This window comes from Gopherus evgoodei, chromosome 1 (genome assembly GCF_007399415.2).
Source record: "Gopherus evgoodei ecotype Sinaloan lineage chromosome 1, rGopEvg1_v1.p, whole genome shotgun sequence".
Taxonomy (NCBI): domain Eukaryota; kingdom Metazoa; phylum Chordata; order Testudines; family Testudinidae; genus Gopherus; species Gopherus evgoodei.
The window spans coordinates 204,844,618-204,868,691 of record NC_044322.1 but is presented as its reverse complement, the minus strand read 5'-3'; the positions used below and the strand labels follow the sequence as shown (position 1 = coordinate 204,868,691).

The 24,074-nt window shown below is 42.3% G+C and overlaps 1 protein-coding gene across 3 annotated transcripts in view; it reads left to right on the top strand.

Annotated features, from left to right (window-relative positions):
* The window catches only part of ATG3 (autophagy related 3), a 38,642-nt gene that overhangs the window by 1,537 nt on the left and 13,031 nt on the right, over nucleotides 1-24,074 (top strand). For all 3 annotated transcript variants that reach the window (XM_030583595.1, XM_030583592.1, XM_030583594.1), the window contains exons 2-10: nucleotides 3,168-3,209; nucleotides 8,967-9,016; nucleotides 10,121-10,191; nucleotides 12,092-12,199; nucleotides 14,938-14,987; nucleotides 17,053-17,131; nucleotides 18,508-18,542; nucleotides 18,838-18,984; nucleotides 20,333-20,460. In XM_030583595.1, coding sequence (XP_030439455.1) covers nucleotides 12,118-12,199; nucleotides 14,938-14,987; nucleotides 17,053-17,131; nucleotides 18,508-18,542; nucleotides 18,838-18,984; nucleotides 20,333-20,460 — 521 coding nt within the window. In that variant the 5' untranslated portion in view covers nucleotides 3,168-3,209; nucleotides 8,967-9,016; nucleotides 10,121-10,191; nucleotides 12,092-12,117. The remainder of the gene's footprint in view (nucleotides 1-3,167; nucleotides 3,210-8,966; nucleotides 9,017-10,120; nucleotides 10,192-12,091; nucleotides 12,200-14,937; nucleotides 14,988-17,052; nucleotides 17,132-18,507; nucleotides 18,543-18,837; nucleotides 18,985-20,332; nucleotides 20,461-24,074) is intronic.

The following is a 24,074-nucleotide window of genomic DNA, read 5'->3' as shown; positions in this document are numbered from 1 at the left end:
AGAGATCCTTGTTTGTAGACCACTTTATAGCATTCTTCATTCATGAACTGAATTTTCTTGCCCCTGTGAAGTAAATATTATGGTGATGTCCATGTTCTAGCTAAGTTTTTGTAACATTGCCCATCACTGTGATTGAGAATATAGAGACAGAAACTGAGGCAGAGGGTGGTGAAGTGACTTGTCTGAGTTTACTGAGTTGGTCACTTGCTGTGCTAGAAATAGAGCCCAGGAGTTCTAACTCCAAATTTCCCCTTCTAACCACTGTAACACATTGTATTAAAGTATCTAGACTATTTCCAGTGGTACCAGATGACAGAACAAGGAGTAATGGTCTCAAGTTGCAGTGGGATAGGTTTAGGTTGGATATTAGGAAAAACTTTTTCACTAGGAGGGTGGTGAAGCACTGGAATGGGTTACCTAAGGAGGTGGTGGAATCTCCTTCCTTAGAGGTTTTTAAGGTAAGCCCTGGCTGGTAAGATTTAGTTGGGAATTGATCCTGCTTTGAGCAAGGGGTTGGACTAGATAACCTCCTGAGGTCCCTTCCAACCCTGATAGTCTATGATTCTAAGACACGTGCTGTTCATCATCCTTGCACTTTGAATAGCTGCTTGTGAGAGACTAGAATGCTACAAAACAGCAACTGAAAACCAAGTGAATGGTGTGTATGTTCTTGCTATGTGCTGCACAGGCTCTGACAAGATAGCTTGAACAGCAGACTTTGATTGAACTGCTGAAGAAGACCACAGACTCTGTTCAGTGGTGAAGGTGCTAGGCCAAGTTTATTGCCAACAAAGCACAGTATTAGTTCCCTATATGTGCTACAGGTAAACTTAATAAATGTTTGCCCATGACAGTGAACCAGCAGCTGGACAAAGGATTAAAGTGAAGCATTCCAGGATTTATAGACTGAAACAAGCCTTCTGGGATAAACAACTTGCATATCACCTTACATGTTTCATGACATTTAGTAGCTCCCCTGTACCTTTCTCCTGATATTTCAGACAAAACATCACTAGTCATCACTTCTGTCAAACCATCTTATCTGCTAGATTGAGGTGTTCTTGTCCTAGCCTGCTGAAATGTATTTACATAATCAGTGTATTTTAGCAATGCTAGCAATACTGGCGTCGAGTTCATGTACCGAACAGTGAACTTGCAGGCAAGTATCTCCTTTTGAGAGGGCCTCACTTTTGCTCAAAGCATAACTTTTGCTGACTTTGTTTCAAGCCTTGTACCAGGCCTCTGCTTCAGTCTCTTTCTACTACAGATGGATGGAATTTTCAAAATACCCACTAGGAATGCAGCATAATGTAGCCTTACCTTCTAAAGACGCTAAGCTTTTTAAACTTCACTAGGTTGACAGGGGATCCAGGCTGTTCTGTTTTTGGTTCCACCCACTCTCAGGATCCCAGACTTCTATGATGCACCTTGGGAACGAGGTCTAAGGTCGTTGCATTCTGAGACTTTGATACCGTAACACAATGCACTGCCGTAAAGTCTTCAGATTTATTATCCCAAACTCTTAAAAGGAGAATCTTCATTGGCATTCAGTGTTGATATTCTATTGTCTCGCAGTGGTACCACAAGAGTTTTGCCTGTCTCATCTGAATCATCCACTTAATTTATATTTTTTCCTTCATCTTTGGAGCAGGGGACGAGAGAGACTAGATTGCTGATATGGACAAGACTTTGCTTTTTCCAGCTTCCTTGTTAGAAGATGACAATTTGGACATTCTCAGACTTTGTCTGGGCCCCATGCAGTGCATCTATGGCAATTAACTCTGGCAGTGGAAGCAGTAGAACGTATGTTTAATTGAAGACTGAATGATGTTGGAGGATTGAACAGCAAGGAATTGTAGCCCAGAGTCAGAGAACTGGTTGAAAAGAGGCCTGAGACTTGATAATGAAATCTGAGGGCTGTTCAGTGCAGTAGGAAGGAAATCCACCTCAGATATTACAGAGATGGGTGATACATCCCAAATATGGATAACTACTGGTTCTCTCATTCTTCAGTAGTCTTAAAATTCTGGTGGGAAACTTCTGGTCTTTCAGTGCTGATGTTATTTCTTCTGGAGTCTAAAACTTTCTGTGCGTTCTGGGTTTACATGAGCATGAATTACACCTGTTTTTTACACTTAACAAACTTTCTAGATGTCTGTCCGAATGCAAAGGTAAACTGTTATCTGTAAGATTTCAGTGAACCTTATCCAAACTGAGAACAAGTTAATGAAAACAGCATGAGAAAATTCAAGAAACTCAAAACTATTTGCACATGGCGCACAATAAAGGAATGGCTAAATACCAAAAAAGCAAATAATAAAATATCTCTACAAAATGGGTCCAAGGCACATTAGCAGTGGGAATAATCATTCTTCGTTACTGAACTTCTGTGCTTTTTGTAATCTCAAACTGATGCATTATGTTAATATTTTTTATTTTAGAACTTGGCGCAGTTACAGAAATCATGGCTGAGAGTACCTGGTTCTAATTGGCTTTCTGCCTCTTAAGCAAGTATAGCACTGATCACAGGAGCTCTCCTATTAGCCAACTGAACTATTGATAATTGCAGAAAAATATGCTATGATTATGTGGCAGTTCTGATAACCTCTTGGATTCTGCAAACAACTGCTTCCTTGCTAATGTTCTGTGCTGTAGAAAATGGCTGCAGGCTGGCTACAAACTAGGGTACTGACCCCACAGCTTCCTTCAAGCTGGTGCACAGAGCTACCTAGAGCAGAGGTTCTCAAACATCATTGCACCATGACCCCCTTCTGCGAACAAAAATTACTACATGAGCCCAGTAGCGGGGACTGACACCTGAGCCCCAACACACTGGGTGAAGGAACCAAAGCCTGAGCCCCACTGCCATGAGGTGATGTGGGGGACCAAAGCCCAAAGGCTTCAGCCCCAGGCAAGGGACCTGTAACCTGAGGCCCGCCACTCAGGGCTGAAGTCTGAGGACTTCAGCCCTGGACCCCAGCAAGTCTCAGCCAGCTCTGGCAACCCCATTAAAATGGGGTCACAACCCACAGTTTGAGAATCACTGACCTAGAGAGAGAGAGAGAGAGTGTTGCAGGATCATAGCCTAGCAGAGTTTCTTCAGCTTTGGAGAATGGGATTCAAATGTCAACAGAGATGTAAATGTTTCTGAATTGTCTTTATTCTAGGAGTCAAAGTTTAAAGAAACTGGAGTCATCACTCCTGAAGAGGTGAGTGTTCAGACTTATGAAATGTACTTAAAGAAGCTATTAAAATAGTAATAACTTGTGGTAAAAGTTGCCATAACATTATAATCAATCTTAAATTGACTCTTGCAACTGCTAACTTAGTGAAAATTTGAGGATGTGATTACTATTCCTACTACACCTCTACCCCGAAATAACGTGACCCGATATAACACAGTAAAGCAGCTCCCAGAGGGGCGGGGCTGCGCGCTCCAGCAGATCAAAGCAAGTTGGATATAACATGGTTTTACCTATAATACGGTATAATTTTTTTTGGCTCCCGAGGACAGTGTTATATCGGGGTAGAGCTGTATGTGCGAAGTATTTCTGCTGTTGCAGTCTGTCAGTAACAGAATTCCTCTTGGAATGGAGTTTGGAGCGCAAGCCCTAGGCATCCTAATATAGGCTGAGGGAGAACCCACCCTTCTCTGAACATTGTTTAGATCAGGGGTGGGAATACTACTGCCTGCGGGCTGGATCTGGCCCCTTAGTGCTTTGGATCCTGCCTGTGGCGCCGCCGGCACCGTGTCCGTGCGCGCCACTGTAACCCCGTAGCCACTTGAGGTAAGTGATGCCGGGCCGGAGCCTGAACCCCTCCTGTACCCTACCCCCCAACTCCCTGTCCTGGGATCCCTGCCTGCACCTTGCATCCCTCCTGCACCCCAACTCCCTGTCCTGAGCCCCCGCCTGCACCTCTCCTGCACCCCACTCCCTTGCCCTGAGCCCCCTGCTGCATCCTGCACCCCTGTGCACCCCAATCCCCTGCCCTGAGCCCCCTTGTATACCCCACACCCCTCCTGCACCCCACCCCCTGCCCTGGCCCTGCATATAATTTCCCCACCTGGATGTGACCCTTGGCCCAAAAAGTTTGCCCATCCCTGGTTTAGATGGTTTGGTTTTCTTGGGTCAGCAGCTCCATTCTGCATTGAAATCGAAGCAGGAAAGAGTTCATTGGACTGAGAACTCCCCCTCCCTTAAGCAATCCAGGGACCTCCCAAGCTTGCTTAAAGCAGCCCCTGCTTTCCACCATCTGTTTTGTTCCCCTGCTGCTGAGTGTGTGGTGGGGTCACAACATATTGTTGGCCACCTGCCATGCACAAGCATTTTTCTGTACTCCTCTATAGGCTACCCCTAGCTTGGCCATGTTTCCAGTAAGTAGTAGCAGCTTACAAAGGAGTCTATTGTAAAAGGAAACAAGGATTACAAATTCCTGTCCAGTTTCTTCTCTGTATCGAATGCAATGGTGTTTTTTAGTTTTCTTCTTTACACGAGGATGGTAAGGGCTAGCATTTGAAAGCTGTTGTCTCTGAAACTGTTTACTCAGAGACTACAAAAGAGTAAAATGGAAGCAGGGAGGGTGAAGGAGAGAGGTAAGGTAAAGACAAATGCAGAGAAGGAAGGAGACAGAATCAGACAAAAATGAAGATAGTGGTGGCGAGGCTGACAAATAACATAGGAAGATACATGAGGCAGAAATATTATACCAATATTGGCATCTGAAGCATTTCTACAGAGCTACACTATATGCCAGAGGAGATTATTTTTGCTAGCCTACTGGAGTACTATAGAATTAACCAATTTTTAGTGCTAAACAATCTTTTGAGGTAGCTTTTGTGTATTTTCTTCTAACTTCATGGTGACCACCAAAAAAAAATTCTAGATAACTCTGAACCACTGACACTTAGCCCCATCATCTGTGGCAAAAAGCTGCACAGGGATATCTAATTAGAAGGGGTTTTCCTTTTGGGTCAGCTGGCTATATGCACTGTGGAGGGCGTCTTTGCCGTTTGCAGCATCAGAGATAAATCCATGCCAGAGGCAGGATCTTAGATTTAATGAACCACTGGTGTCATATATTATGGCATACATTCTTCTTGCAGGATGTGAGGAGACTGCCTGTCCTCTAGACTCAAGGGTAGTGATTCCCAAGAGATTGAGAGCACGTGTGCTCTCCATGTATCTTGGCAATTTGCTTTCAAAGAGTTACGGCTTTTTATTCCAACTCTGCATTGGTGGGTTCCCTGACTGGGTAGCCTTTCTGCCACAAGTATGTTGTATCAGTTGGACCCCTTGTTCTGACTTTATCTTCATAAACATGACCCATGTTGTTAATTTTATTTTAGACTCAGAGCTGTTCTGTGTATCTTAATCTGTGAAAGTGTCTCTTTATTAGGCATCATTGTGTCTTAAGAGTCCCACATAAAGTATCTTCAAATGTATTGTGTTAACCTCAATCGTTAGCTCCATGGAGGAACTGATTTTCGGTTGGTTCTTTGTTTGACCATTTGGTAGGTTTCCGTGGCTGAGTTTATTTTCTGCAGGGGGATGAAAAGGGAGAGTGCAGGTAGGTCAAAGAGAACCGGTGAAAGACCTGCTTTAAAAGGGTGTCTCCTCTCTATGGAAACAGACCATAGTAAAGCAGATGGTCAGAGGAGTAAAGTAGTGAATCATTGCACCAAGGTTGGGTGCCTTGACCAATATAGGGTAGGATTTTTAAGGGTCCAGCTGCCATTTGTGCTTCTGAAAAATCTTCCTCCACTATGCCTAATTGTTCTAGGAGCTGTAGCTCTTACCCTGTTCTACAGTTATCATTAAAGAGAGATTCTGTCAGGTGTGTAAGAGGAGGCTGTCTTGTTAATGGTAGCGCTCATATGTTCTCTTTGAGTGTGTCAGTGAACTGCAATATACGCAAGCAATGAAGGGGTACCTACTGCCAGATAACGCTTGTTTTGCTGGCCCACAAACTTGTACCACTTTGCTAATGCATTTCAATTCCATGCTTGCATATTTTTTTTTTCTTTTGTTCCAGTCTTTTTGGTCTCTGAAATGCTGATTGCAGATTGTGATTAATTCTATGGCAGTTTTGTGACTTGATCCTATGGTCTAAAGCTAGGTCTAATAATATCTCTTGAGGTGGCTAGCTAGCTAATTTACCCACTGTATCACCTGGCTAAACTCCTGTCCTGCCTCTTCTTGTTTCTAGTATATTGATAGATATTTGAATTCATGTTAACATTTTTTTTGGATGTCACATGAGTATTCCGTTAAATCCTTACTAGTAACATTTCAAAAGGACACCACCAGACTTAATTTTATAAAATTTTAAATGTATGCTTACTGAAAACTATTTGTATTAACATATTTAAGGATGTTTAAGTTAAACATTTTCTTGCAGTACTGTGAACACAAACCTTTGTTCATAGGACTACTGCATGGAAATCAAAGTGAAACTGACTGGCTTAGTTTCACTGTAAAAACTGAAGGATGAAAAACAAATGAGATTTAAAGTTCATTTTAGTAATTTGCAGGGTTAACCCAGGTAAGAAAACACTTTAAAATGACATCTTATGTTGACGATGTCATTAAAATGGTTAGGATGTACCTATTTTCCCCATTTCTACAAACAATCCATTCATGTGTTTTAAACAAGTACAGGATTTTAAAGAATGCTGCAGTTTTCTACATTATACAGAGTGTTTTCATGTATGAGTGAATTACTTTATAGGTCTTCCCTGTTTTGTTTTGTTTTAATTTTAAACTGTTTTTCCCCATTATGGTAAAACATCTCTTTTGATAGAGGTCAGTCTCCAGACACTTTCCTAGAAAGAGGAAATTACTTTTCCATGGAGTAAATCTATTATCCATACTGAACAAACTTTGTGATATTTTTGTTATGCTGACTTGCATTGTTTTTGGAGCACATGGAGAGAAAATGGTTGGCCAATCTATACTATAGCCTGTGAAGCCATTCTGCAATGAGTTTGTCATCTGAGTAGCATGTTACTGTGAAGTAGTATTTTAAAATGGGGAAGCAACTGGAACAACAGATGTGTAAGTCATTTGCAAAAGTAATAACATTGTAAAGAACAAGCAAAACAAATTCACTATGGCTTTAAAACTTCAACTGTTCCTTCCCATTATGAATAGAATAAAGGGACAAACAATTGACTGCATGAGACTGCATTAATATTCACTCTATGTAGCTCTTAAATGCTTCTGTTTTTTAAAAATATACTAGAAACATAATTAAGAAATTTATTTACCTCAGTTACTATTTATAGTTTATTAAGAGTTTTTAAAATCTAACTCTTCAGGACAGGGACCTATTTTCATATGTTTTCACAGCACCTAACACACTTTTTGATATCCATTCATAATTGGCATCTTTGGGCACTGCCATGCTATAATACTAGTATCTGCTTACTTGCATTTCTCTCGACTTCAACAATGAATAAGTGATGTCCGTTTCACTTTAGTTTCTTCATTTTACAGTGTTTGGCTTTGAACACTGCAGGGAAATGTTTTTAAGAACTTATAGTTAAAATTGAGAATGAGGAAATACTTCCATTTGGGTTTTTTAAAGAAGAAAAGCTTTCACAAAAATTAAATGTCAATCCAAATTCTACTTGCCTGTATTGCTAACTGTAACAAGAATTTATTTAATAAAGCAGTCTTGTCAAATCCTGATATAGGCAAGAGTAAATTTCCCCATGGGCAAATAAAACTCGCTTTTTTCATTGCTGTCTTCATGGTGGAGTGAACAAGTGTCAGGGTTTTCTCCTCACCCTGAACTTTAGGGAACAGACGTGGGGACCTGCGTGAAGACCCCCTAAGCGTATTTTTACCAGCTTAGGTTAAAAACTCCCCTATTCCTTGGATTAGTGATGCTGCCATCACCAAGTGACTTAAACAAATGTTTAGGGAGGGCCACTTGGAGCCCTACCTTCCCCAAATATCCCCCCAAACTGCCTACGCCCCTTTTCCTGGGCAGGCTTGAGAATAATCTCCCAAGCCCTGACACCACCTTTCCTGGGGAGAGTTGAGAATAATATCCTCACAGATTGGTACTGGTGAACACAGACCCAAACTATTGGATCTTAAAACGATGAAAAATCAATCAGGTTCTTAAAAGAAGAATTTTAATTAAATAAAAGGTAAAAGAATTACCTCTGTAAAATCAGGATGGTAAGTGCTTTACAGAATAACAAAAGACTCAAGAACATAGAGGATTTCCTCTCTAGGCAAAACCTTAGTTACAAATCCAGGGATAAACCTGCCTCTAGACAAGACCTCCCTCTAGACAAGGAAAATTACAAGCCAGAATAAAGGTAAGCTAACACATTCCCTTATTATTACTTACTAATTCTAATGCAGTTGGATTTCTTGCCTTCTTGATCTGTCTCCAGCAAGCACACACAACAGACAAAACAAAGCCTTTTCCCCCTCCCCAGATTTGAAAGTGTCTTGTCCCCTTATTGATCCTTTTGGTCAGGTGTCAGCCAGGTTACCTGAGCTTCTTACCCCTTTATAGGTAAAAGGATTTTGTGCCTCTGGCCAGGAGGGATTTTATAGTACTGTATACAGAAAGGTGGTTACCCTTCCCTTTATATTTATGACAACTAGTATATTTTAAATGTACTAGCCTGGTAAATGTTGATAAACCTTTTTGGGTTTGCCATAAGGTATAGAGAAAACTCTTAGAAGTTTTGTCCATCTTTGCAGTTATGACTGTCTTTACTGCATGGTTCCTTGAGATGAAAGAAATCAATCAGTGTCTACACCAGTTGGAGGAAACAAATGCTTTTTCTTTTCACTGGATCTCTAAAGCATAAAGTGCTATGAAGATGGAACACACTTACAAAAATGTGATCTCTGTACAACGGAAGTGTTAATACTGTTCAAGTTCATAAGAGTTTCCTTATACTACGTACGCATTTCACCTTTTTCTTTGTGCCCAAACAGTTTGTGGCAGCTGGAGACCATTTAGTTCACCACTGTCCTACTTGGCAATGGTAAGTAAAAGAGAACGAGGCACAAAGAGCTAGAGGTGCGGAAAGCTAGAGGAACAGCACATTTTTGTCATATTACATTTGCATCAGATGCAAAAATGTATGGTATATCTCAGCTAATGCAGATAAGAACTAAATCTAGACGTGAACTCTGGCCATAGATCCCATGCCATTGATATCTTTGTCATGATCCAAATTACAGTCACTTTTGTGGGGGAGGCTTTTGTATCACCTACGATTTGTAGCTGCAGTTAGGATGGTTTCTTCTGAGGTGGTATAGAAAACAGACCACTCTGGTATGAATACTTTGAATTTCCAATGGTAATACAGGCTCATTTTCCCTTGGGCCTTTCTTTGCTCCATTGGTTATGGGGAATCTGAAATCTTGAGACCATGTTCTCTGTCATGGTGGCAGAGAGTCACTGAACTTACTAACTACAAGGGGCTACTTGTGAAGTCATTGCCTTGTTGTAACCTTCATATTAAAAACAATAGCTTACACTACTTACATTTGATCTTGAGTCCATATCCAGCTGAGTTATAGACTAGCATTTTCTAATCTATCTCTGAATATACATGCCATAGTCACTCTGAGAAGGCTTTTTTTTACCTCTCTGGAATGCAATGAGAATGTACAAAAAATGTATTCAGTACATTTTAACAGGGTCTTTCTTGCATCACAAAAATAAATCATGAAATGGTTAGTGGTTAGAACATAACATTAGTGTCTAGATTATTATTGTTCAAGCCAAAAACTAATGCATGTGGGCAATATACGATTAGTAGATTTAGATTTATCAGCGTGGCAAGCGTCACAATAGATTGTGAGGTGATTCTGCTGAAAGCTTTTAAATATACTTCTTCCCAGCCCCTTCCTGCTCACACTTGGGCTCACCTCATTGGTCAGCTTGGTATGTTTCAAATTGCAAAGAGGTAGGTTGTTTTTGCAGTATATCTCAAGTTCTGCTACTACATATGTGGTGGTTACTAGTGTCAAATAGAAGCAGGAAGGTGGTATTTTTGTCTTCTGGCCACACAGACTGAAAATAGAAGTGTTCTTGTCTGCAGAACAAGTTTTCACTTTTTTGTGGTATGCTTTCTTTAAAGGGCTTCAGGAGAAGAATTAAAGGTTAAGGCTTATCTGCCAACAGACAAGCAGTTTTTGGTAACTAAAAATGGTAAGAATGACTCTTGGAGTTGAATGCAGTACGGCTCTTGTGAATGACTCGAGGGGAAAATAATTGTAGGCCTATTGGAACATGCTTGTGCACCCAAATTTTACCTTCTACATAAAATTGTTAATGAATACTTACCTTCCCTTGTATCTTCTGCATTTTAATTTTGTGGTGACACAAGCAGTAGATTGTCTGAACTTGAGTATTCAGATCTCTTGTCTCACAGAATCTGTCATCACCAAGCATGAAGATGATAAATATATGCTTGGGGTGAGCATTGCAGCTTGCATTGTGAAATTGAAAACTTTAAGTCCAGAAACACTAAATAACTCTCCTTATCTTTCCTTCCTTGCTTGCTTCCTCTAATCCTCCACCTCCTCTCCCCCGCCCTTCCACACACAATGGTTAGCAAGGGTGATATTTTAACTTAAAATTCTTCTTCCTTCACCCTCCCCAATACTGGATCTTCTGGTTCTTCCTGGCTTACTAAAATTATTCCAAAATGCTTTACTTGGTAACACTCATACTTTTAATCTCATACAAACCATGTAACTCAGATCACCATATTAGTGAAACTGCAGAATTCTGCTGTGAAACAGGTCAGCTGATGGTCACAAAATTAAAGCATTGTATAATGGTAGTGCTGACTGCCCCACTTGCTCTAAAAGAGGAAAGCTTGCATCTGAGCCAAAACTATGGGGGAAGCTTTCTTTTCACAAAAGAAACATTGTCTTTTGTCTCAAACTTTGGCATTTTTGTGATAGGCAATTGTAGTTTTTGTAATCTAGAACTGAGGGGGCTATGTAATTGAAGGCCTGCGAGAAGGAATTATGGCCTCATGAGGTGGTATTCCATGCTTTGACTTGACTTGCCTATTTTGGAGACTTGAAATCCTCAGTGGGCCAGTGGAATGTCCTGTGGTCTGCAGAGAAAGTAATTGAATTATTTACCACCCCACCCCAGTGCTGCCTACAGTTGCAATGAACTTGCTATGCAGGCAATAGCAATGACTGCATGGCTAAGTGATGTACTTGCAATTTCTGTGGGGTCTTCTGGTGCCCTTTCTCTCCCGGTCACTCTTCAGAGGAAGAAAATCCAGGATTCCATGTTTCTTGCACTCAGTTGTCTGGGACCATGATATACTGGTAACCTCTGACTTAAGTTAAATGCTTGCAGAAAAGATGCCACAGAGCACCCTACTAACCAGTTTCCTGGGGGATGTCCTCTAGTTTTCATTTTGACCCTGTCCCCATGCCCTGTTTTTTGTAGAAGGTCTACAGTCAGCTTATGACAAACTGATCTGTCAGTTACATGACTACTGCACTTTAAGTAGAAGTCTGCCCAGCAGATAACCAGTAAAAGTTGTATGTTCAAATTCAGCCAAGTTCTGCACTAACTAAAAGCTGTTCAGTGACATGCATGAAACAAATGGATAGGTAGTTCCCAGATACCACCAAATGGTTCGCAGTCTCAGAAAATCTAGACTCAAACTCCCTTTTGACCCTTACAGGTCAGGATTGAGGCACAATGACAAGTGGCAGAAAAATATAAGATGATTGTGTAATCACTGCCTAGAACGTACCAGCTCTTTAACTAGAGTCCAAGTATCATCTTACCTTCCCCTGCACTAAATTCACACGAATAATTAAAGTTGGAAATCCTAAAAGATTAACCCAAATGTACTGAAATTGTATAATGTGAACGTATTTTGTCTAAATTTGTATTTTTAACCTATTTAAAAAAAAAAAAAAACCAAAAAAAACCAACCTTGTACCACAGAAAGCAAATAGGGGCTGGGGAAACGTATTCACTGCAGAATGCTTTGCAGAGTGAGTGTCTCTGCTCTGTCTAGTATCTGACTGCAGTTATTCTATTACTCGTAAGAGTTTGCTGATCTTTACAGTGCCATGCTACAAGCGGTGTAAACAGATGGAGTATTCAGATGAACTGGAAGCAATCATAGAAGAAGATGATGGTGATGGGGGATGGGTAGACACATTTCACAATGCAGGTACTGAAACGCTTGTTTTTAACTTTCCACTGCTAACTAATATTAAAGACCTTGACTCTTAATTTTAATTTCGAAATGTCTCTCATATGTGATGTGTCTTAATAGCCAGTTTGAGAGACCTGAGTTACATTCCCAGTTAAATACCTGTGTACTCTGTGTGACATTAGCAAGTTGCTTAGTCTGTGTCTGTTTCTGTCATGAAATGAAGTAATACCTCAGAAGTGTGGATTCTTAAAGCTTTAAGTCCTTTGAGAAGCACAATAGAGATGCATATTACTATATTTGGTAAGGTAAATATCCCACATGCAGGGGACCAAACTTGTTACTAAAGAGATACTGAGAGAAATAAAAGCACCATTCGCTTCACCTTATGTGAAGAATGGCATACTGACCTCCCTTGTCAGTGAGTTTAAGTATGAGACGTGCAACAGTTAAGTTTCTATCTTAGTTAAGCAATGACACAACTATGATATTTCCCTACCTTAGATGAACCTTTGATCTCTAGCCCCAACAGCTCCGTGTTGCTAGAAGGTGCCTGTCTCCTTGGTATCTAAGGGCCCCCAGATAAATTGGTATGATAAAAGGAAACTAGTTAAATACAGAAAATTAAGTTAGTACTTTACATAAATTTGAAAGCTTTAGTCCTAGAAACAGACTTCTCTAAGTGGATGCCTTTGTCACTGTGAGAGAGAGATTCAAAAACTAAAAATAACCATTCATCTGATTCTACTGTGTAGTCAATCTAACTCCGAAGTGCCTAGCAAAATCTCTTCCATAGTATACTCCTTTCAGCTTTTCTTTTGAGTAGATGATTATTTTAACACAGCCTGAGAAGGCTGACCTTTAAATTCCACAATGAAGGTGTTTGAGAATAGCCCTTAAAGGTAAGTTTCTCTCCTTTCTATGTATCAAAAGTACTCAAAGCATTTTCACCCCTTGAGTAACGCAACATCTCTCAGTAGCTGTGTAGCCTTTCAGAGGCTTTCTAAGGGCTTGTCTACACTGGCACTTTATAGCTGTGCAACTTTCTCGCTCAGGGGTGTGAAAAAACACCTCCTTGAGCACTGCAAGTTTCAGCGCTGTAAAGTGGCAATGTAAACAGTTCTCCCAGCACTGGTAGCTATTCCCCTCATGGAGCTGGGTTGTTGTGTTTTTTTTTTTGGTAGCTCTGGGGCAGCTCTCTCCCAGCACTGGTGCCGTGACTACACTGATGTTGTTAGTGAAGACGTGCTCTAAGAGAAACTACTCCTTAGTGTGATTGGAATACCCCAGAAGAAGTTAATTTCTTTATCCTGTGTCTGCTGATGTTTTAATTCTTATTTTTGTCACTATACATCTCTGTATTTTTGATTGGTCACTCCTGGTGATTTTTGGGAATTTCACTGATATTGTGAACCAGTTCTGTAAACAAAAATATCTGACAGTGCTAGGATATTGAAGAACTAAGAGTATCTTCAGTGCTGGCAGGAGAAACAATATGTAGGAGTGACTTCACTAGCCAGTTGAAATGATTGTTCTCAAACAGTGTTCATTTGCTGATGTGTTGCGTTGCTAGTATGCTGACTGTGCCTTTCCTGAGTGGTAGGGTATGCTGTCTACTAACAGTGCATTATCTTAGGAGAATACCTATATCTTTGAGGAAGTCATCTGAGATCCCCTTCCTCTTCAGTTGGTTAACTGGACCTGAGATTGTATCGAAACAAAGTGATGTAATATTACAGGACAGGGGAGAAGAACAGCAGTAAACAAGAAGTAATAGAAGGATAAGTGGGATGGGTTGACAAGAAGTGACAATGCATTGGGTGTTCCTTTTTCTGAATGACAGAGGCTTCGGCTATATTACAGCTTAAGTCAATGTAAGTAATGTCGCTCAGGGGTATGAATTAGCCAGCCCCTTGAGTGATATAAATGCTGATGCGGACAGCACTAAATTAAGTCAGCATATGTTGGCCAGAGAGCATCTTTCCACCAGCATAGCTACTACTGCTCCCAGGGCTGGCGTAGTTAAGCTGATGGGAGAGCTCCCTCCTGTTGCCTTAGAGCAGCTACACTAAAGTGTTTACATGGCACAAAGCTCTCTAGTGTAGCTACAGTATCAGGCTGTTCTCCTAATGCTTATTAATTGATAGTGGCAAGCTGCTACTTTTTAAATATAAGCTCCTTGGAACAGGGACATGTCAGTATTTATTTGAATTATTTTATACACTTATGGCACTATAGAAATAACATTTGGCTAAGAAGGAAGCATGTTCAACCACAGTCAAGGCTGCTACATGGACAGGATGCTTTGAATGAACAGTAGCTCTTGCCACATGCTCAAATTATTATTATTCTTGGAGTGCACCTTGCTTTCATGTGCTTGAGGTTACTATGTGTAAGATAGTGTTCATGAGTAGTACAGTGTGACTATTAGTCCGACTAGATTTTTTTGCAGTGGTACGAGCTATCAGTCATCAGTTAAATTATTCCCCCCAACTCATTACTTGTACAGAAACTCCTTAAGATTCCTCTATCAAAACTCTTGTCTCATGATAAGTCTTCCCTATATGATTAGTCTGTATTAGCCTACATAAGTCTCCCTGAGGGAGGGATAGTCTTTTCCAGCTCTGAATGACGTGTCCTTACAGATTCTAAAGTTATTTTATAAAAACCTAATTGAGCAATTTGTACCATCCTGGCAATAAAGAAACAGGCTCTTCTAATCTGGACTATTTTCAATGTTGATGTTCAATCAACAGGTATTGCAGGCGGGACAGAAACAGTTAAGGAGATCACACTGGAGAGCAAGGTATTTGTTAGCTTGTGAATATTGACTTTTATACTAGAAGGTTAAAGTACTATAGATGTCTGATAGTGTCCCTAAACAGCCATGTGAGCTAATTCTGTACATGAAAGACCAGTACAGAGGCCAGGAAATATGTGAAGGTGGGGTGAGCTATGAACTGAAATAGTAACCCATTATAATATCAGTGTAAGCATGTATCCCCTCCCATTATCATGGAATGAGGCACTGTTTGTCTGGAGTATTTCCATTCAACATACACATTCACTAATATTCCACATACACCTATAAACTAGAAACTGATTTCACTCAACTTTGAGGTGAGCATGTGCAGAGCTATTAGAATGCTGACAAATTGTTAGATTTAAAAAAAAAAAGACTTATTATATGGTAAAATGGGGCTTATTCAACAAGTTTTTTATATAGTTTTAAGATCCTGGTCCCTTAAGGTAGGCTAGGGAAGGTACATCTTGATTTGGACAAGTCACATGTCCTGCCAAACTTCTGTCTCCAGTTGCTGAGGCACTAATGTAGCTAAATTCATTCTTTTTTCAGTGCGTTTTTATTAACTGCCACCATACTTCTCAAATCATCACAGGGCCGAGATGAAATCTGGAAAATTTCCAACTGCTCTCAGCTTCCTCTAAGGCTGAAGAGGCACTTAAGATAGCATGAACCTTTCCATTCTCAACAATAACATGTATATGTTTAAAAAGCATTATTGGGTGAAAGGCATCTGTAGAAATGCCTCTTAAAAAGGAACCTGACTAAAATGGAGCTGTGCCTCTGAGCTGCAATTGGAAGGCTTCTTTGAATCTAAAAGCAGTATAAATCTGGTGTGTGAAGTGTTTGGGGGTGGAATTGGTAAGGAGTGCAACAGACCACTTTAATTTGGTGGTCCTCATGGTGCTTACAGGCCTATTGTAGCTGACCAACAACATTGTCTTGTACAACAATATTTTTACAATGTTTATGGGGCCCAGGGCAAATACACGCTTTCAAAGCAGAAATAAAAGCCCTTGGCATGCTTGTCACCTGCTCTTTCAGACTGTGAAGTATCTGCGCTGTACGTAATGCATTGTGTAACTGGCTCTACGTACGCATTGTGTGGCAAGGGTTTTGCCTTCATCAGAAGGGCCAAAAAAAATCTGCTTTTTGCAGGATACTTGGTTTGATGGGTCAATGGCCCAATACAACATGGCAAATCTTGGCGTTCCTGTGTAGTAGTAATATTACAAGATTTGCTTTTATGTAGTGTCTTCAGTACACAGGTAGTGTATCCCAAAGCAGTTTATTATGCACTTAGCAAGCCTGTATAGAACCTTTAACGTTAGAACCTGTTTTATATGGAAAGGGAATTATGCTGGCCATTAACACCAAGGATCTCTTTTCCAATCTCGGATCTCTGACTTGTCAGACTATGGATCAGTGTCTCAAACAAGCTGAGAGTCTTGTATGGCTTTAAAACAATTGTGGAATTATTGGACAACTGGCTTTTGCTATGGTACTAACAAACTTTAAACCAGGTACTTAGTTTTAAGTATAATTGTACCTGATTCCTTTAAATTGACTTGCCCAATGTACCAGCTCTGTATGTCTTCAAGTCACTGCTCTTTGCTGACAACTTCTTCCTGCTTGCTGTATAGTCTGTGTGGTGCCTCTGAGCAAACTGGATTCTGTTCTGCCTTGGGAAACAGCAGGCTCATCAGTTATGCTTTGACAGCAGAGTCTCTATCTTGGTGGTGATATAGGAGTAGATGTATTTTCAGAGCAGAATTTACAACATGGATAGTTACAGAAGTCATCCTTTGACTTTGAGCCTGAACAGAGTTGATCTGGAAGCAAGAGATTTTGGATTTTTAATGTACAAAAACCTTTAAATGCCTGAGGATGTAGTACCTACTAATGTGAATATCACTTTTCTTATATATGTTGATTGACTTCATAGGAATAAATGGAAAATACTCATTTGTAAATAGATTTTCCAAGGCAGATGGGTTCAAGAGATGTGATATGCAATTCAAGTGTCCGTAAAGCATTGTTCTCATTTGCTTTCAATTTAACTTAAAAGGACAGTATGAAACTACCAGGACATCCAGCCTCTTGTGAAGATGATGAGGAAGATGAAGGGGAAGCAGCTGACATGGAAGGTATTTCCCTTTAAGTCGGATAGGATGCACTTTATTTCAGCCATGTAACTAGGGCAGCACTCTAGGAAAGAACTACTGCTTGTTTCCATGTAATGCCTATTAACAGTCCCATGTTGGATCTGATTCTCCTTTCACATTGGGTTTACTCCACCACAACTCCACTGGAATGCACAAGTGTCAGTGACTGGAAAATTAGGCCAGTAGGCAGTGGAATAGACAGGTCTAGCATGGCAACTCTGTGACTGTTTTGAACACAAACTTCAGTTTCTGAAACTCACCCAGTGAAAAATGCTGACTTCCTAGAGCAGGGGTCTCAAACTCAAATGACCATGAGGGCCACATGAGGTCTAGTACATTCGCCCCAGGGCCACATTACTGACACACACACACCCCCGCCACCCTTGAACCCGCCTCCACTCCACCCCTTCCATGAAGCCCCGCCCCTTCCCTGCCCTGCCTCTTCCCACCCCTTTCCCCAAATCCCCACCCCAACTCTGCCCCCTACCTGCCCCCAGAGGGTGCAGGAAGAGTGTGGGGTGTGGTAGGGGCTCAGAGCAGGGAGTTGGGGTGAGGGGTGTGGCAGGGGTCAGGGCAGGGGATCAGGGTGCAGCAGGGGGCTCAGGGCACTTGGTTGCAGTGTGGGTTGCAGGAGGGGTTGAGGGATGCAGCAGGGGATCAGGTTGCAGGAGGGATGTGGCGGGGGTCAGAGTGCAGGGTGCAGCAAGGGGCTCAAGGCGGGGGTTCGACTGGAGGAAGGGTTTGGGGGGCGGGCTCTGGCCTGGCGCACACCGGGGGCAGGGCAGGCTCCCTGCCTGTCTGCCCTACACCCGCGCCTCTCCGGGAAACAAATTGCTCCCCCAGGTTCCGGGGCACTGCCCTCAGCATCTCCCATTGGCCGGGAACGGGGAACCGCTGCCAATGGGAGCTGCTGGGGGCGGTGCCTGAAGCAACATCAACACACACCCCTGCGCCGCCTCCTCCCCCAGACTCTTTCGGCTTCCTGAAGCAGTGTGGGGGCGAGGCAGGGCCAGAGCTGCTGTAGGTAAAGGCTGTGGGAGGGCGGGGGGGGGGAGGGCGAGGAGCTTGCAGGCCGCAAAAAATAACCTTGCGGGCCGCATGTTTGAGACCCCTGTCCTAGAGGCGTCCATAATGAGTGTCTAGTGGAGTCACATGGTAGACAATCTTCAGATTTACAGTATTAGAGAGTCTAGGTGTAGTTTAATGGTACTGGAAAATTAGGAAGTCTACTTGGATAATGCATGTATATTAGATGCTTGCAGAATTTAAGGATGCACTCTTGGTTGTTTATTTTTAAGCTTCTGATGACCAATTACAAGCTTGGCATGAACTTATAGACATTCTCTCTTTCCTTTCAGAATATGAAGAGAGTGGGCTATTGGAGACAGATGACGTGAGTGAACTGTTCTCTACCTCCTCCACAGCATTAACACCCTTTCTACTTTGTGCTCAAACTGGTAACACTGTCAAATGGCTAATATGCTTTTTTTTAAAATGCATTTACTAAAACTTTTAAAAGCACCAATTTTTGTTATAAATAAATATTGTAATTGACACATTGATCAGAATACCATGGTCTTCAGATGCCTTTTTAGGTATGGGGCAAAGGTGAATAAAGGCATAATGTTACTTAATATTTGTTTTACTGTTATTGACTTTATTCTTTTATCTTAAATCTTTACCCTCAGGCAACTCTTGATACAAGAAAAATAGCAGAAGCTAAAGCTGATGTCGGAGGGGAAGATGCCATCCTGCAGACCAGAACTTATGACCTCTACATCACTTATGACAAATACTACCAAACTCCAAGGCTGTGGTTATTTGGATATGATGAGGTATTACCAGTATTTTTTTTCCCCCAGTGTTAAGACTCACCGGTTAAGGTAGCAAGGTCAGTTTGTTGCTACTTGATTAAATATATGTTTAAGGCAAGAATTGAGGAGAACAATGTAAAGCCAGGACTTCAGCCAAGATTTACTGGGCCTGTGAGAATAAGTAAAAGCAATCTCGCCACACCTTGAATGGCACTGTAATTGGATCTTCGTAACCAGTTGTGATGGTGCATGTGAAAGAAAAGACTGTAGTTCTCTGAGCTGTTGGCTTTCTCTGGATAACAAGAATGAAAACCAGTAAATCTGTTGTCAGTAAAGCAAGAAGGTGTGAGAACCAAGTGTACACAGGCAGCAGGAAGTTGAGTAAGGAAGCATTCTTCTTCCACTTTACACTATGGAATCTTGTAAGTTTGATGACTTAGTGATATAAGCCTCATTCTAGAAATATCTAGGTTCCCTGAAACCACAGGTTTAGCTCCCAGTTCTCCCACTGTACTATAAACAAAGTACTATGGATATAAATTGGCTATCAGGAAGTTTAGACTCAAAATTAGATGAAGGTTTCTAACCATCAGAGGAGTGAAGTTCTGGAACAGCCTTCCAAGGGGAGTAGCGGGGGCAAAAGACATATCTGGCTTCCAGACTAAGCTTGATAAGTTTATGGAGGGAATGGTATAATGGGAGAGCCTGATTTTGGCAATTAATTTGTCTGACTACTAGTGGTAAATGTGCCCAATGGCTTGTGATGGGATGTTAGATGGAGTGAGATCTGAGTTACTACAGAGAATTCTTTCCTGGGGTCAGGAAGGAATTTTCCTCCAGGGCAGATTGGCAGAAGCCCTGGGGGTTTTCGCCTTCCTCTGCAGCGTGGGGCACGAGTCACTTTCTGAAAGGTTCTTTGCACCTTGAAGTCTTTAAACCATGATTTGAGGACTTCAGTGGCTCAGGCACAGGTTTGATACAGGAGTGGGTGGGTGAGATTCTGTGTCCTGCATTGTGCAGGAGGTCAGACTAGATTATCTTAATAGTCCCTTCTGACCTTAAAGTCTATGATTCTACGTTTCTATAATTATATCTACTCTGTATGGATCCTGTGGATCCTGCAGCATTTTTCATAAGAATAGAGTTTTGCCCTGTCATTAAGATCCCCTTTCTCACCTGTTGTCCCTATGGTTGCTTGCCACTTTTGATTTCAGTGCTATGTTTAGTTTATAAAGTACTCTAGGGTCCTGTAAGCAGAAATAACATATATACCTGCAAAATGCTACATTAGTGCTATTCTACTTTCTGAGTAGGAGGAAAAGATTGTTTGTGCGACACTGTTCTTGCTACACATTTCTTTTCTTTTCAGCAACGGCAGCCTTTAACGGTAGACTACATGTATGAAGATATTAGTCAAGATCATGTCAAAAAAACAGTAACAATTGAAAATCATCCCCATCTTCCTCCACCACCTATGTGTTCAGTTCATCCATGCAGGTATCTTCAGTCTTTCAGTATTTCTTTACTGAGTCCAGCTTATGGATATGTTTGTGAAAGGTCATTCTGTCTAATGAAAATTGCCTTTTGTTCATCCTTTTGTGATCTATCAAACAATCATAAATTCCCCTTTCGTGGACACTTCCACAGCTGTCTGTCTGCATCAGCTGTTCCCTTTTGCAGAGGTAAGAAGAGTCAGCAATTGTTTGAGCAGCCATCCCAGTGCTAAATGTGCATTAAGAGAATTGGTTTGGTTTTTCCTTTGTGCCTCTTTTGTAATAGCATCTCAAAACTGTATTCTCCATGAGTCTCCTCTTCTAGAAAGTCTAGAATCAAGCTATTCTTGTTTTGATCTTTTGCTGCAAAAAATCTTTATTCTACTCTAGCATGATCTTTTGTGAAGTTAAATTTTTTTACCAAAAACCTATTGTATTTTGAAAGCTACTACAGGTTGTTTTTGTGTATCCAATTTAAAAAAAAAAAAAAAAAAAGCCAATTGCACTTTCACATCAACTCCAGAAGGTGGCAGACAGCTATGCTTAGACCAGAGGTGGGCAAACTTTTTTTTTTTTTTGTGTTTTTTGTATTTATTGGCCTGAGGGCTGCATCATGTTGTTTTTTTGTTTGTTTTTCCAGAAATTGTATGGAGGGCCAGTTAAGGGAAGGAGGGGGTCATGGCCTGGCACATATTGCTGCCCTCTCCCCCCCCAGATTCCTGCCCCATCCACCCCTTCCCCCCTCGCTCCCTGTCCCCCTACTGCCCCCAGAACTCCTGCTTCTGACTGCCCCCCTCAGGACCCCTGCCCCATCCAACCATCCCTTCTCCCTGTCCCCTGACTGCCCCCCACCACCTCATACAACCCCCTCTCCTTCCTGACTGCCCCCTCTGATACTCCTGCCCCCATTCAACCTCCCTGTTCCCTGCCCTCTGACTGCCCTGACCACCACCCCTGAACTCCCCTGCCCTCTATCCAATCCCCCCACTGCCTGCCCCCTTACCATGCTGCCTGGAGCACTAGTGGCTGGCGGTGCTACAGCCACGCTGCCCTGTTGGAACAAGCACGCTGTCGCCACCGCGCAGCTCAGAGCACTGGGTCAGGCTGGGCTCTGCAGCTGCTCTGCCCCAGGAGCTCACAGCCCCGCCAGCCAGAGCGTTGCGCCGGTGGCGGAGTGAGCAAGCTGAGGCTGCAGGGGAGGAGGAACAGCAGAGGAGGAGTTGGGGGCTAGCCTCATGGGCCAGAAGCTCTGGGGCCAGGCAGGAGGGTCCCGCAGGCTGGATGTGGCCCACGGGCCATAGTTTGCCCACCTCTGGCTTAGACTGTTACATGTAAAGAAACTAATTTTTTGACTGTATTCATGCTATGGTGCTGCCTTAGAACCCAGTGTTGTTGGTTCTCTTGGGTTACAGTTATCTGCTGTTAAGTCTTGCAGTTTTCTAACTACCAGCTGTTGAGCTACTTGGACTGGTTGTCAGCTATCTACCCAGCAGGATCATGCTTTCAATTAAGGTTCTGCCTTTTATTGAATTGTATGGTTGTCAGTTAAGGTACAAGTTCAAGTGACTTCCTGAAAGTGTCCAGTTTAATCACTCATCTCTGAATTGACTCTTTGTAGATTTGGTGCAAGCACATCCTGCATGCCACCCCCCTCCCCCGTGGATCTACTTGGTTGAGCCCCCCATTATTGCAACTAAAGATACATATAACTCTCGGATTAGGACACATGGATGTGGAGTAGGAGAAGCAGAGGTACATGGCAAGCTGGCTGGGAGGCAGAACAGATAGGGCTGACTAGGAAGTGTAAAGAGAAGGGAAAAAGAGGCATGAAACTGCAAAAGGGAAGAAGAGGCGTGAAGCTAATTGGAGGTTTCTGCAGAAGCCTGCTTTGGCAAGAAAGAAGCAGCTGGGAATTCGCCATTTGTGGCAGCAGTAAGAGTGCTGTGACGTTATTGATATAAATTGGGACCATATAGAACATGGTTTGCAACCAAGGTTCTGTATTGGCACCAAATCTTATGTAAAGGGAGCCATATAAGGTATCTAAGACCAGGTTACGGATTACTGGTTATGATTATGCGTCTGTATGTCTGTATCATTTTGGTAGTTGAAGTTATAAATATTGGCTGTATGCTGTCTGTATTTCAAACTTGTGTTGTGTTACTGGGAAAGATCCCAGACAAGTTGGTGTCAGCTCTGTTTAGCCTGCTTGATGGCCCATTAAGGACCATCACCTACACAATTGTCCCATCGAGAGAAGGCAGTTACGCCCTGTGACTCAGCAGGGTGTGCAGAAACTGGCCCATGTGACTGCAAACTCCATTTTGCTGTAACTTTCCACAGCAGGAACAAAGGAGTGTTCTTACACCTGGAAAAGCCTATATAAGGCGGAGGCCTCATCTCCATTTTGTCTTCAATCCTGCTTCTTACCTCTGGAGGGATTTTGCTACAAGCTGAAGCTCTACACAAGGGACTAAGGACCCATCCCAGTGGGGGATGTTCTCCAGAGACTTGACTTGCACCTGCAGTTTACTCCCTCACTGCTACAAGCCTGAACTAAGAACTTTGCCATTACTGTATGTAATTGATTCCATTTAACCAATTCTAGCTCTCATCTCTATCTTTTTCCCTTTATGAATAAACCTTTAGATTCTAAAGGATTGGCAACAGCGTGATTTGTGGGTAAGATCTAATGTATATATTGACCTGGGTCTGGGGCTTGGTCCTTTGGGATCGAGAGAACCTTTTTCTTTTACTGGGGTGTTGGTTTTCATAACCATTCATCCCCAGGACGGGTGGCACTGGTGGTGATACTGGGAGACTGGAGTGTCTAAGGAAATTGCTTGTGTGACTTGTGGTTAGCCAGTGGGGTGAAACCGAAGTCATCTTTGTCTGGCTGGTTTGGTTTTCCTTAGAGGTGGAAAACCCCCAGCCTTGGGCTGTGACTGCCCTGTTTGAGCAATTGGTCCTTAATTGGCACTCAGTTGGGTCCCGCCAGAACCAAATCATCACAAGTGCCTTGGAGGAAGCTCACAAAATGGAAGTGGCCAGAGGAAGCCTCTGTTCAGGGGTAGCAACAGTATGGATGAGAGGTCTTTGCAGAAGTGCTGTGTTGGGGACAGCATAAGCATCTGGGAGAGGAAGGTAGTCACGCAGCAGCTGAACAAGATGGAGCATCATTTCTGGTCTTGGAAAACAAGCACTGACTGGTGGGATCGTATCGTTATGCCGTTATGGGATAAGAAGCGGTGGCTGCAGAATTTTCAAATGCCGAAGACCACTTTCCAGGAACTTTTTGCAGAGCTTTACCCAGCCCTGAAACACTAAACTGAGATCTGCTCTGACAGTGGAGAAGAGTAGCAATTGCTCTGTCGAAGCTTACAATGCCAAAGGGCTACCGCTCAGTGGGGAATCAATTTGGAGTTTGTAAGTCCACCGTGGGAGCTCTTGTGATCTAAGTGTGCAGGGCCATTTAATCAACTTCTGCCCTGGACTCAGACTCCTGAGAGGTACCCACACTGTGTGTATGGATAGTGGTGGGGTTGCCGCGGAGAATTGCACATAGCTCATTGTAGAAGCTGCTAGTCCAAGGTGCAGAACCAAAACGATTATTCACCT